The sequence below is a fragment of the Tupaia chinensis genome, unplaced genomic scaffold (assembly GCF_000334495.1).
Source record: "Tupaia chinensis unplaced genomic scaffold, TupChi_1.0 Scaffold000539_1, whole genome shotgun sequence".
In the NCBI taxonomy this organism is placed as follows: domain Eukaryota; kingdom Metazoa; phylum Chordata; class Mammalia; order Scandentia; family Tupaiidae; genus Tupaia; species Tupaia belangeri.
In genome coordinates, this window is record NW_006160052.1 from 658,124 (window position 1) to 672,840 (window position 14,717).

Genomic DNA, 14,717 nt, shown 5'->3' on the forward strand with positions numbered 1-14,717 from the left:
ATGTTTAAAACACAGGTATATCTTTTCACATCAGGAAAATTACCACCTACATCAAGCTATTGAGTATTTACATGTGAATGCTATGCTACTTACTGCATGGTCTCTAAAATGCCTTGTTACATGCTTGGATGCTAATAAAGTTATACTCTATGTCTATGGCTTAGTTTCCATGATCTTTAAATGCTTTTATCCTGTTTTATATAAATCAGAGCACCCTAGGTTATGTATGGGTTTCTGAACCAATACAAATCTTTTTTATGGAGATACTCAAACAGTTCATGAGTATAACTCATCTGTACCTCTGCCAATCTATTTCGTGCTAATTTTATGCTTCTTTTTATGCTTCCTTTATTTTGCTACATTTTGTATTTTCACCACTTCCTTTCTAATCCAAAAAAATGGGGACTGGCAGTTAGCATAATGGCTATGTCACTGGACTCCCACGTAGTCGACCGCGGTTGGAGTCCCAGACCCGATGGCTTAAACTCATGCCAGGCGCGTGTGTGTGTGCATGCCCAAGATCCCGAGAGGAGAATGGAGGAGAAGGGATTGCGGCGTGACCATCCCCCCTGGGGGGTGATTGCTCGCTTTCTGTCTCTATGTCTCTCTCTGTCTGTCTGGCGAGCGCACACTCCCTATAGCAAACATCTCTCAAAATAAAATGGATGTACATATTCTATTTTTGTTAAGACATATCTCAATGTCAAATTTATTTGTAGGAACTATCAAATGACACAGAAAATGTGTTTTTTTCTCCATGCAACATGTACACAAAACAAGGTTTTGTCCATCCCTTGCATAACCAGTGATTTGAAAGTTTTGTTTACTATCGGCATTAACATTGTGGGTGATCTTGCTGCCTTTTTCCTTCTATAATTAGAAATAAGGTAAATAAAAGCGTGCCAGCTGCTTTCTCCAGTTTCCTCAGGTTAACATTTGAAATGCCTTCACTAGCCCTGAAGTGGCAAAACACTTTCATCGTACTTATGTTTAGTTTAAGAACATGCATATCGGGACCAGCAGTTAGTGTAATGGCTATGTTGCTGGACTCCTGCGTAGTCGACCGCGGTTCGCGTCCCGGACCCGGTGGCTCAAAACTCACGCCGGGCACATGTGCGTGTATGCCCAAGATCCTGAGAGGAGAATGGAGGAGAAGGGATTGCGGCATGGCCATCCCCCCTGGGGGATTTCTCACTTTCTGTCTCTCTGTCTTTCTCTGTCTGGCGAGTGCACGCGCCCTGTAGTGAAAACCTCTCAAAAAAAAAAAAAAAAGAACATGCATATCTTTATCTACACTACATACTAAGAATAAAGCAGTATTTATTTGTACAACATACTGAACATTTGGCATGCCTTTTCATGGTTTAAAACTCTATAAACTAAAATTTTAGACCCAACTTACAAATCTATTTGTTTATATACCAGTTTTTATCACCTCGTATATAACAATTTAAACTTCATGCTCCTTAACTAGTTGTAATGCTTTAGTGTTTTTTCATACAATTGCCTCCCCACTCCATTTATTTTGACTCCTGTCCTCTACTGGGTGCAGTACATCATGCAGCAGAGTGTTCAGGGAAGGTCCTTGGTTGATACTACTTTCGTAAACCCTGCACGTCTGAAAATATCTCCCAGTTACCGTCACAGAGAAATCATAATTTGGCAAGGTATACAATTCCTGGCTCCCAATGATTTTTCCTTAAGACTCTGTAGATACTGTTCCATTGTCTTCTAGCATTTGGAGTTACAAGAGAAAAAAAATCTGAGGTCAGCTTGACTTTTACCCTTTACAGGTGACCTGTTTATTCCTGCCTGGATATTTGTAAAAACTTTTTTTTCCTTGAAATTTAAAAACATTATTAGGATATATCTACTTGTTACTTTCTTTTTGTCAAATTTTAAAGGTATTCTGTTAGCGTTTTCCTTTTGTAGATCAAGTTCATTTTTCAACTCTGGGAAATTTTCTTCAGTTATTTCCTTAATCATTGTTTCAGCTCCTTATTTTGTCTTCTGTTACAGATAGCCTAATTATGCGTAGATTGTATCTCTTGGTCTCTCCTTGTCTTCTCTTCTCTGATCATGGTTAGTTTCGCCCTTTCTCTTCATTCTGGGAGAATGTCTCTCGTTTTGCGTTTACTTCAGTAATACGATTTTGTGGCCAGTCGGCCTTGCCCATTTCTGTTAACTCTCTCAATTCCCCGATTCATTCCAAGCGCCCTGACAGTACCTTCTCTATCATGAGCACAGGTGTTTAAACACTGGGCCATATGATAGTCAATTCTTTCTAAATCTTCTGTTTCCACCGTCATATCAATGTCTCCTGTTTCAAAAGGAGACATTTTAGTTAGACTTTTTTTTTTTTTTTTTAAAGGATTTTGCCATAGGGCGTGTGTGCTCACTGATAGAGACAGACACAGTGAGAGGGAAAGTGAGAAATCTCCCCCGCCCAGAGGAAGTGGCCATGCAACAGCCCCTTTTCTTCCATTCTCCTCCCAAGATCTTGGGCACATATGCACACGTGCCTGTCATGAGTTTCAAGCCACCAGGTCTGGGACTTGAACCATGATCAGCCACATGGGAGTCTAGCAACATAACCACTATGCCATCTGCCCACCCCCTGCAGTGATTTTCAATAAAAGTGCTAGTTACAGTTTCTAACCTAAGCCCAGCACGGAACTTTGTCCATCTTAGACTCCTAAATAATTGCAAACTTGATGACTTGCCCCTAGCCCCGTGAACAAACCTGGCATGTTCATGTATAGTAACCCTGAGCAGGTGAAGAGCTACAGGTACTATCAAGTCCCGGCTGTCAGAGGCTGTCACACTGCCATTCTCCACCAACTCTCATTCCCGCTACTGTGACCGCTATCCCATCTGAGGCCCTTCCCATTTATTCTTCCCGACATCTCATGGTCAACTCTCCCAGAGGACCTTGGCTTGGATTTGGTTCCCAGACTGGCTCTAATTGGAGACCTCTGAGCTAACGCCCACAGGGTCGGTGACCAGGTTGACTCTGGCAAGGCTGGCCCTAGAATCCCTAAATTAGGGCATTTGGTAAAGCATCACTGTATCAACTAGAAAAACTGCATGTTGGAAGATGCTTCCTGGCCGAGTTCACCACTAGTGACCTCGCGACAGGCCTGGTCCTGTGAACCCGAGCTGAATAAACTTGAACCAGGCCTCCAGGATACACAGTACTCATGACAAGACGGTGCGGGACCCAGGTCCTGAGTTCAGACATCTTCTCTTTACGCATTTGCTCTGGGGCATATTGATTTTGACACGTCTTTGGGATATCCCTAAGTAAAGCTGAGTCTCCTGTATTAGACAGAAGAACATGAACGTCCGTGGCATGGTAGCCATAACAGAAGCTATGTGTGCACGGGACGGCTTAGCGAGAGGGTAGACAGTGAGAGCAGAGGGCCAGGGGCCGGGCCTGGAGAAGCTGCCGTGAATGGCTTCGCAGAGTCGAACCTAAGGAGGGCAGAGGAGCTGCAGTTAGTGTTTTCCCACTGAGGCAAAGAGAAGGGAGTCTTTAAAGCGGGAAGGGGTGGTTAACAGTGTTCGATGGGTGTGGAAGGCCAGCTGAGTGTGAAACGTTCATTGACTTTTCTCACTGAAGATTACTGGTAACCTTAGCAAGAGTAGGTTTAATAAAGTGACCGTGGCAGAAATGAAGTAACAGGAAACTGAGAATATGCCGTCCTCTCATTCAGTGACCTGTCCTTGTCAGATGTTAGCAACACGGCAGCGAGCTCAGAGAAACCGGCTGGGGAAGAAGCTGCACACCACACCCTTCTCGTCACTGAGCCCAAAGCCCCGCACCAGAAGTTGGCATAGAAAACCCGGATTTCTGAGGCCGGCTTCACCTGTGCTCTCTGTGAGGCACTGCCTACCTCTGCCTGCCTGGAGACGGTTCAGAAAACTCAACACACAGGAGGAGGCCACTGACCCACTTCCCTGCCTCAGTGACCCGCCCCCACAGGGACGCCCGTATAACAGCCACGTTCCAAGTTACGATGACGTTACTGTACATTGGAATCACCTGGGAGTTTTGGGTTTTGTTTTTTTAAGACAGATTTTTGCTATAGGTGGGTGTGCTTGCCAGAGACACAGAGACAGAGAGACAGTAAGAAATGACCCCTGGGGATATGGCCACACCAGAATCCCTTCTCCTCCATTCTCCTCTCAGGATTTTGGGCACACGTGCCTGGTGTGAGTTTCAAGCCTCCCAGGCCAGGACTAGAACTGAGGTCAGCCATGTGATAATCTATGCATGGTTACATTACTCCATCTGCTGGTCCAAGAATTTCCCTCTTAAATGATTAAAATTTAAAAACAAAACTTTGTACTGAAAAGAGCAAACCCTTGGGACCAGCAGTTGGTGTAATGGCTATGCCACTGGACTCTCATGTAGTCGACCATGGTTCGGGTCCTGGACCCGGTGGCTTAAACTCACACTGGGTGCATGTGCGTGTGTGCCCAAGATCCCGAGCGGAGAATGGAGGAGAAGGGATTGTGGCGTGGCCATCCCCCCTGGGGAGAGATTTCTTTCTTTTTCTCTCTCTGTCTGTCTCTGTCTCTCTGGCAAGTGCACATACCCTATAGAAAAATCTGCCTTAAAAAATTTTTTTTTTAAAAAAAGAACAAACCCTTGGGAACCAGCAGTTAGCGTAATGGCTATGTCACTGGACTCCCACGTAGTCGACCGCGGTTCGTGTCCCGGACCCGGTGGCTTAAAACTCACGCCGGGCGCGTGTGCGTGCGTGCCCAAGATCCCAAGAGGAGAATGGAGGAGAAGGGATTGCGGCGTGACCATCCCCCCTGGGGGGTGATTTCTCGCTTTCTGTCTCTATGTCTCTCTCTGTCTGTCTGGCGAGCGCACGCGCCCTACAGTGAAAATCTCTCCAAAAAAAGAAAAAAAAAAAAGAACAAACCCTTAAAGCCATCAGAAAACTCAACTCCTAGATTGATTTTTTTTCCTGAAAGGGTTCCAGATAACAGGGGTTTTGTTGAACTACTAATGAAAGAGGCATAATGATGGCGCCTGCTTCCCAGGGTGGTGAGAACGCAATGCGTTGCTGTGTGAAGTCCTTGGAACGGTGCCTGCCATGCTGGTGGAAGGTCCCGTGCGAGAGCTGGCAGCAGGCCTGGTGCCGTGTCGCCGGCTGCTGGTGGAAGGTCCCGTGCGAGAGCTGGCAGCAGGCCTGGTGCCGTGTCGCCGGCTGCTTACCGTTCGTCCATAAACACGAGGAGGGCGGCGCGATTTATCCCAGGGAATGCTGCGGCCGCTGCCCTTCCACCTGCTCACGTCCTCACGGCTCACAGAACGGGAGAGGAGGAAAGGAGAGGGAGCATGAATAGACCTTTTAGTTTATATCTGCTGTTCCCCCGGTTACCTGTTCTCACCAGAGGAAATGTTTGTTGATGCCTTTAGGAAAGGCTGGACATTCTCACGGTAAATTTAAAGTCATGGAGACTGAGAACAGGCTTATGAATGTTTGGGTGTGTATCAGATTGAAGACTTCCACAGGCTGTGAAATTATCGTTATAAGATACTGTGTGTGTATGTGTGTTTTCACAAGACCTCCGACAGGTCCTCGAATACCGCCCTTATTTCCACGTTAAGTAATCCTGTTCTTTCTATTTAATCAGGCTAAAAATGAAGAGACGTGACAAGCAGGGACAAGAACAAATGTCGAAGATGTCTGAGACTGAGAAAGAGACGGAAGGAAAAGCACTTATGAGTGGGGAAAGCCAGGAGGTATTAGTCTAGAAAATAACGTTTAATATTTCACTGTAAAATAGAAAATCTTGATTTTATTTCAGAGAGATTTTTGCTATAGGGTGTGGGTGCTTGCCAGAGAGACAAAAACCAAGAAATCACCCCCCAGAAGGGATGGCCATGCCACTATCCCTTCTCCTTCATTCTCCTCTTGAGATTTTGGACATGCACGCACATGCACCCGGTGTGAGTCTCGAGCCGTGGTCGCCCACATGGGAGTCCAGTCACGTAACCATTACTCCATCTGCTGGTCCTGGAAATCTTGATATTTGTAAGTTACCCAACAAGTGGCAAATATATGACATAAACGTTTAATTTCAAGAATAATCATCCAAAGGGCCAGGCAGTGACACAGTGGTGAAATGGGACTCCGCAAGGCTGACCCACCTGGGCGGGCTCCGGGTTCCCGGCTGGAGACCTCCCTGAGTGTTTTGGGCACACTGCGCCCGCCATGGGGGGCTGCTGAGAGGAGCGACGTCATAGTGTCCGGACCCTGTTGGAGCTGCTGTCTCCCTGTCCTTTCTCTGTCCCTTTTGCTCATGAAAGAAATAAACTTAAAAAAAAAAAAAAAAAAAAAAAAAGTCCTGGTCCCTGCTGTGGTGGCACAGTGGTGGGGCTCTGCTCTGCAGTGCCGGAGGTCATAGGGAAGATCGCGGTTTGGTTCCTGGGTCAACCTGTGTACACCGTGTGTGCATACGTGTGCCTGTAATCCTGGAGAGCTGGGAAGGCTAGGAGGAGGATGGCAGTGTGAGACCCTGCCAGGGGTGCTCCTCTCTCTCTCTCTCTCATTCAGTAAATCAGCTTTAAGGAAAGAAGACATGCCCTAGAGCTCAGCTGCTAGGAACATGCCACTTTGATGCTGCTGCTTTGAGGCTGAGGCCACCTGGGAGGCTCAGGGCCAGTTCTTAGCCTGACCTAACCAGGCCAGACGGGATGCGTGCCCGTGTGGTCTAGCTAACGGAGGCTGGGGCGGGAGGATCGGGGCACGGCGACACCTGTCAAAACCTCTCCAAATCAGTAAATAATTCTTTTAGAAGGCCCAGCCATGGTGGCACAGGCAATAGGGTACTGATGGGTGATACTGGAGCCATGTGGGGACTCTCAGGGTTCAGATCCCAGGCTGACCTGAATATGTTGGGCTCACCTTTGACCCTGGCTGGCTGGAAGCCTGGGGTGAGGGTCCTGTGTGACAGCATCTTGTCAGGGGGTTTCTCTTATGAAAGAAAGAAATCGTTTTCGGAGGCTAATTGTCCTAGACAACGAACGTGCATGGTAAATTACATATTTATTTTTTGTTCCCTAGAGCCTGTCATGTTCAGTATCAGAACCTGAAGAAACAGGAATGGAAAGAATAAAGCCAATTACCTTGGCCCCCCAACTTTTTTTCACTGCAGAATTAACAAACTTATCCAAATGTTCCTTGTAAGCATTTTGAATAATTTTTCCTTGTTATATGTTGTCTATTAATTGCATTGTTTTAATAATAACGTTAGATTTCTTTAGTGAACACTATATGCCAGGAACTCAGCTAAGTTTTGTTTAGTTTAGTTTTTCATTTTTGCTGTGGGGTGTGTGCACTCACTAGAGAGAGTCCAAGAGAGGGAAAGTGAGAAATCAACCCCTAGAGGGGATAGCCATGCCACAGTCTCTGCTCCTCCATCCTCCTCCTGGGATTTCGGACACACATATGCATCCAGCATGTTTTTCAAGTTGCCAGGTGTGGGGTTTGAACAGCTCAAGTTGGCCATGTGGGATCCAGCTGCCTTAACCACCATGCCACCTGCTGGCCCAATCAGTCTTTCTGGTTTGCCACGGTCGTGATTTTGTTCAAAGTATAGATGGGTGGGATATAAAGCTAGTATGAAAATAAGATTTTCCCATCACCTTCGTTTGTTAAAGGACCCCTGGCTCTCATAAAGGCGGTCCGCCATGGAGAGGGCCTTCTGACCATGTCCTTCTTTTTTCTTTTTCTTTCTGTTTTTTTCCTATAAGGCGCGTGCGCTCGCCAGAGAGAGAGAGACAGAGAGATAAAAAGCAAGAAATCACGCCCCAGGGGGGATGGCCACACCACAATCCCTTCTCCTCCATTCTCCTCTCAGGATCTTGAGCACGCACGCACACGCGCCTGGCATGAGTTTTAAGTCACCGGGTCCGGGATGCGAACCGCAGTCGACTACGTGGGAGTCCAGCGACATAGCCATTACGCTAACTGCTGGTCCCATTCATGATACAGACTTTGTTTCCTCCCGGGTGGGACTTCTTCCTTGAGTTACGCTGTTTCCTTCTCACATTCAGGCCATTATGCAAAATAGGCACTAGGCTTTAACCTACTTCTCCCATTTAGTAGGCCTATTCGTCCCACTTCCCGCAAAGAGAATATGACCATTTAGAACAAGGAAATAGGTCCAGCTTTTAAACATCACTGTCCCATGGGAAGCTTCCTCTCAGTCCACCTCCTACAGTAGTGTTCTCAACATGCATGGTTTCACCCACGTGTCAGGACTCGGTGGGAACCCCGCCAGTGTATTTGTTAGGTGAATTAATGGATGTTTACATTTTAAGACAAACATAGAGAACAGCAGACATAAAGGCTGAATTATTATTACCCCTTTTCTGACCAGAGAAGTGCAGCAGGGAAGCAATCCTTTATTTGTTCGTTATCTCCTTCTGAAAAGGGCCTAAGGGCTGGCCGATGGCCTGGGGGTTAAGGGAGCAGGAGTGCACATGGCCAACTGCTCAGTTCAAGCCCTAGACCCGGCAGCTTGGAACACACACCAGGCCCGTGTGTGCCTGCTCAAATCCCGAAAGGCAGGGGAACGGAGAACGGGTCACAGTGTGACCATTCCCCGTGGGGTTCTTTCTGTCTCTCTCTGTCTTCCTCTCTGTCTCTCTAGTAAGTACATGCACCTTCTGACAGATTACAGAAGATGGGGGAGGGGATTGAGAGAATTTTTTATGTAAGACACATACAAAAAGACCATATAAATGAGGGTAAGAAAACGAGATCCGACAGGGAAGTTGGAGGGAACTAAGAGAAAGAAGAGGAGGAAGAGGTGTGTGTGGGCAAACCTAGACTGAGACGTAGTGGAAGCCTAGGCAATAGGAAGTGAGGTGCTTCATGTCCTTCTGAGACATTGCCATCTGGCAGTGTTGCCTCCGCGTGTTATCCGTACAAAGCATCCAGGGGGATAAAAGTGGACTCTCTAGAAAAGATGGTTCTGTTGATATTAAGGACTGCGATGAAAGGAATACAAAGGCTAATACAGAACAGTGAGGGGCTAGCCTGAGGTCCGGCCCGAGGCAGCTGGAGCCCACATGGCTGACCGCGTGGTTTGAATCCTGGATCTAGCAGCTTGAAAAACACGCCAGGTACATGTGCACGTGTGCCCAAAGTCCCGCAAGGAGAGAGGGATGGAGGAGAAGGGGCCGCAGCAGGACCGCGGCACATGGGGGTTCTTTATTTTCCCTTTCTCTGTGGCCAGTGCAAGCGCCCTCTGGTGAAATTAGGGAAAAGAAATCCGAAGTTTACCAGCGACGAAAAGGCAAGATTTCCTGAAGGTGGACACAATCCCAAATCAACACATTTTCATAATCAGTTCATGAGCTTCTTGTTTAAACGACATTTCGAGGGCAGCATGAAGGACAACTTTCTATAGTTTCCTCTGAAGTTAATTAGGAGGAGAGTCAGAGAGGCCAACGGGGAGATGGGAAGAGTCAGTAATCCTTGGTCCCCTAATTTCTGCAAAGGTTACAGAAAAGTTGGGCAGATAATGGGGCAGGGAAATACTGGGCCATAGGCTGGCTAGGGTGGGGACCAGAGGGGGTTTCCGTTTCAGCCTACGGCTTCCCTCCAACCAGTCCTCTCCCTCTGACAGAGAAGCCAAGGCGTGAACATCACGGGCCAGTTGCCTGACAGCCGAGGGGATGCTCAGAACATGTCAGTCGGGTGAACGGGTGGGTGGGTGGAAGACACTCCGGAAGAGTTTCAGATCATGCAGGGGATCGGTTTGCCCCCCGCGAGCGTCTCCACAGACGCCCCAGGGAAGTTACCTGGCTTGCCTTTCTGATCTTTGGGTTCAGACAAAGAATGGCTTCCCTTGTGTCCTGCAGAAAAGGGGAACACAGACTGAAAGTGCAAGGATTTACGGAGGCCTTCAAGGGACACAGCACACCTATTTCCTTAGATGCGCATCCTTGAATTTATTGAAAATATAGTGCGTGTGCATGCGGGTGTCTTTTAAAACTTAGAAAGTATTCTTGAATTCTTGGTTCAAGGCCCTCCTACCATGTCCAAGTCCCTCAGTTTTCTCCTCTCATGAAACGTTTGGTGAGTAAGTGCTCTAATCTCTTCAGGTTATAATTTATTAGAATAAATAGCCAAGTGATTTATAGTATCTTGGTTTTCGTCATTTTTTATTTCTTAATATATATCTTCCTGTAAAAGCATCGACTGAGGAGAAACGTACCCACTTATAGGCAGATGCTATTTGGCTTAAAGATCTCCTTTGTCCTCTAAAACTTTCAGAACATCTTCTTTGTGACACGCTAAGGTACATCTTGAAAAGGACAATATTTTATTTCCTTCCTGCTTTTCAAGGGTCGCTTAAAGGCTTATTTCATTTTTAGGCATGAACAAAAGAGGAGAGCCAAAATCCAGAAGCTCAAGTATTTTATTAAAATATTTTACAACGACAAACAGGTTTCTTGCACTTCAGTGTCTCCCCTGCAATTTGATTTTAAAGTCATGTTTCAGCAGATTTTCAATATTCAGTTACTATATTGGCCTGAGACGATTCGCTTGGAGGTATGCCATTGTCATTTAGTTTTGTATCTTATTTTATGCCATACGTAATCTTAAATTTCTTGTTATTCACTGTTACATGTAATAAGTAATTTCTTTTCTATTAAGCATCGACTGACCTCTATGAGCAGGCAATACTTTTATAATTCATAAATTTATAATTCATTGATAATCTTTAATGCCGCAAGTACAAACTTTCTTGATTTGTGTTTGTTCCAAACACTTCTAGAATTCCTGCCGACCGTGGATATGCAGCATTATTCATTCATAAGTGAGGCGGAAGAGGGTTGTTGAAAGTAGCAAAGCTATTTTAAGTTTTGAATAATTTCTCCAAATTGCCTGAGTCCTGACTGGAGGTTTCAGACTCTTTTATTTGTTCACTATGTCTTATTTTTAAGTATGGATCCTTTTAAGAATCAGATGAGGGGCCAGCAGGTGGCATGTTGGTTAGGGTGCCGGACTCCCACATGGTTTGAGTCCTGGACCCAGTGGCTTGCTTTCTTACTTTCCTTCTCTCTTTCTCTGGTGAGTGCACATGCCTTATACAAATTAAAAAATAAGAATCGGGGCCAGTAGGTGGCATAATGGTTAAAGCACTGAACTCCTACTTGACCAGCTGTGGTTCGAGTCCTGGGCCTGGTGACTTGAAACATATGCCAGGCACAGGTGCATGTGTGCCCAAAGGCCAGGAGGTGAATGGAGAAGAGGGGATTTCACTGTAGCCATCCCCCCGGGGTGATTTCTCACTTTCTCTCTCACTATCTCTCTCTGGCAAATGTATGCAGTCTATAAATTAATTTATAAGGCAAAAACTTTATAAATTAATGAAAAAGTAAAATTTTTAAAAATATAAGATGAAAGAATATACAAATAATAAATCCCTGGTTCTTGTCCAAAGACCCCACTCACCATAAGAACTCCTGCAGTTCAGGAAGAAAAAAAAGAGCATGATGAGGAAAAATCAGGGATTATATAAGAGTCTAGAAAAGTCCTGATGTTACTATAGGGCTTAAACTTGAAGCTAGAATGAAAGAAAAGTTAGGGGAGAATAAAGATTTGTGTGTGTGAGTCTGAGGAGAAGAGGACTATAGTTAAAAACCTAAAATAAAAATTATTTTTAAAATACCTAAAATAATTGTATTCCCTCCCCGATAGATGTTCCATGCATTGTCCATTTGTTCAAGTTCTTACCATCTTATGATGTCTCTGTTGAAACTCCTAGTTTAAAAAATATGTTTGTGGACCAGCAGATGGCATAATGGTTACGTCACTGGACTCCCATGTGGTCGACTGCAGTTTGAATCTCGGACCCAGCAGCTTAAACTCACACCAGGCCCGTGTGCATGCATGCCCAAAATCCCAAGAGGAGAATGGAGGAGAAGGGATTGCAGCGTTGCCAACCACCCCCCCCGGGGGGTGGTTTCTTGCTTTCTATCTCTCTCTCTCTCTCTCTTTCTGGTGAGCACACATACTCTATAGCAAAAACCGCTCCAAAAAAGAAAAAAAAAAATTATATGTTTGCTAGCCTTTCCTTCGATTGTACCTAAACTAAACTGAGATAATAACCAACCATTCGAAGTTTAAAATCTTCTTTCCAAGTAGGTAAATGTGAATTTGGAGCCCTTCCTCATCCCATCCCTTAGCATGATCCTGAGGAACTTCAGCAGCAGGGAGAGAGAATCTAGTTAGAGACCAGCTGCACCATGAGCAGCTGCAGAATTTGCAAAGTAAATCTCCATGTCCTAGTCTGACAGATTCTAACCTGCATTTTATTTATTTATTTTTTGAGAGATTTTTTGCTATAAGGTATGTGTGCTTGCCAGAGAAACAGAGAGACAGAAAGTAAGACATCTCCCCCTGGAGGGATGGCCATGCCACAATCTCTTCTCCCAGGATCTTGGGCATGCACGCGTACTCACCCAGTGTGAGTTTGAAGCCACCGGGTCTAGGCCTCGAGATGCTGTCGGGTCTGTGGAGTCCAGCCATGTAACCACTACACCATTACTGGCCCATCTAACCTGCATTTCTCACTCATTTCCCCAATCCTCTTTACTCGTACTCATTCCTCACCTTGGCCCAACTGAACTGCTTGTCCTGTCCCACACAGCCTTACACTTCCGCACCTCTGGGCTTCCTCATGTTCTAGTTGCCACTTACACAGTTTATTTCATAAGTGACACTTTTCAAAACGCTCCGCCTCAGCTACACCGTGGTGTCTGTAGCTGCCGTCACGGAGGACAAGGCTGTCTCCTGGGAGACCTCGCAGGTGTCTTCTCTACCAGCACGTTGGCCATTATCCAGGCTCTGGCCTCCTGCCAGCAGCCTCAGAACCTGGGCTTGGCAGTCCCTTCAGAACACATCTACAGACCCTAAGCAAATTCACAAGGCCGACCTGGAAAACCAGAATGCCAATTCGACATTTGAATATTGGGGGAGGAGAGACAGGCCTTCAATAAGTCCATGGAAATGCATAGTGTGAAGGCACTACGAATTCACATTCAAACTATGATTTCAATTTTTTGAAGCGAAATCAATTCATACTTTAATTCCATTTTCATGAACTTTTTGAAGTCCCCTCACATAGTTATCAGTTAATTTTCTCCTTTTTTTTTTTTTTTTTTTTTTTGTTTTGGGGAGATTGTTGTTTTTCTTTTTTTTTTTTTTTTTTTTTTTTGCTTTGGAGAGATTTTTGCTATAGGGCATGTACACTCACTGGAGAGACAGACAGAAAGCAAGAAATCACCCCCAAAGGGGAATGGCCACACCACAGTCCCTTCTCCTCCATTCTCCTCTCAGGATTTTGGACACTCACGCACATGTGCCCGACATGAGTTTCAAGCCACCTGGTCCAGGACTCGAACCACAGTCAACCATGTGGGAGTCCAGTAATGTAACCATTATGCCATCTGCTGGGCCACTTTTCACCTTTTAATTAGCCAGTTTACTGATCTATAATAGGACATTTCTTTCACAGACTTACAACTCCTACCAAGCTTTCTACATTAGGGATGTCTTTGTGGAAGTGACCAGTATGTCGGCTGAAGTTCACTGTTACAAGGAAGTATTTAGATAACCAGAAAAAATATTTGCCTTTTTAGTTTCCCTTTTCTTTGCCTTTTTTTGCTAATCGGCAACCCTTTGGATTGGCACATTCTTGATTAAGTTTCAGGGGCTATTTTTCCTCTCGACTTCCTTCTTAGAGTGCACATCACTGTTTCTGCAAGCACTGACAACACAATATAGGTCAAAATAAGCCTTTTCTTTTCTTTCTTTCTTTCTTTTTCTTTCTTTTTTTTTTTTTTTTTTTTTTTGAGAGTTTTTTTTTACTATAGGGTGGGTGTGCTTGCCAAAGAGACAGAGGGACAAAAAGTGAGAAATCCTCCCCCCACCCCCGGGAGGATGACAACGCCACAATCCCTTCTGCCCCTCTCAGGATTTGAGGAGCACATGTACACGTACGGACCCAGTGTATTTCAAGCCACCTGGTCCAAGATTCGAACTGTGGTTCACCATGTGGGAGTCCAGCACCTCAACCACTATGCCACCTGCTGGCCCGCCACTGCTCTTAACAAAATCGCATTGCCATTCTCTAACCTCCAGTTGCCATCCTTCTGAGCTATCCTCATTTAGGCCCTGAGACAACACTAGCATATTTGTGCAACATGGAAAACTGGGAAGAACCCCGAGTACAGGATACTGCAGTCATTGGTGCACGACAGTCACTTTGACAAGCATTTTGCTGAGCAACATATGATCAATCACCAATGATCTTGGTAGTATCTCCAGAGGGGTGAGTGAGACTTGGAGTGTGTCTTGAGAAAGGAGGTAGGTGAGTGCAGGGAGAATTTGATATTCTTTTATAGCACTTCCATTTCTTGCATTGTGACTACGTATGTTTCTTATATAACTTAAAATAAAAAGAATGTAAAGTGATTTCTAAAAATTAGAATAAAGCGATGATCATGAATGGCAGCAGTGTCCTCGGGCCCCAGGAATTTGCTGCCCGTTGTTCTCAGCAGTAAGACTGAGGAGTGGCAAGCCAGAAGGGAGGTGGGTATAAATGGACAGCCCAGGTCAAGTAGCTCCTGCCACCTGTGTCAATGCCAATGGCATCACCAGCCACTCTCTCGC

At 45.5% G+C, this 14,717-nt stretch overlaps 1 protein-coding gene across 5 annotated transcripts in view; it reads left to right on the forward strand.

Annotated features, from left to right (window-relative positions):
- The window catches only part of CC2D2B (coiled-coil and C2 domain containing 2B), a 141,351-nt gene that overhangs the window by 50,400 nt on the left and 76,234 nt on the right, over nt 1-14,717 (forward strand). For all 5 annotated transcript variants that reach the window (XM_006157315.1, XM_014591193.1, XM_014591191.1 and 2 more), the window contains 3 exons: nt 5,656-5,764; nt 7,089-7,207; nt 10,412-10,589. In XM_006157315.1, coding sequence (XP_006157377.1) covers nt 5,656-5,764; nt 7,089-7,207; nt 10,412-10,589 — 406 coding nt within the window. The remainder of the gene's footprint in view (nt 1-5,655; nt 5,765-7,088; nt 7,208-10,411; nt 10,590-14,717) is intronic.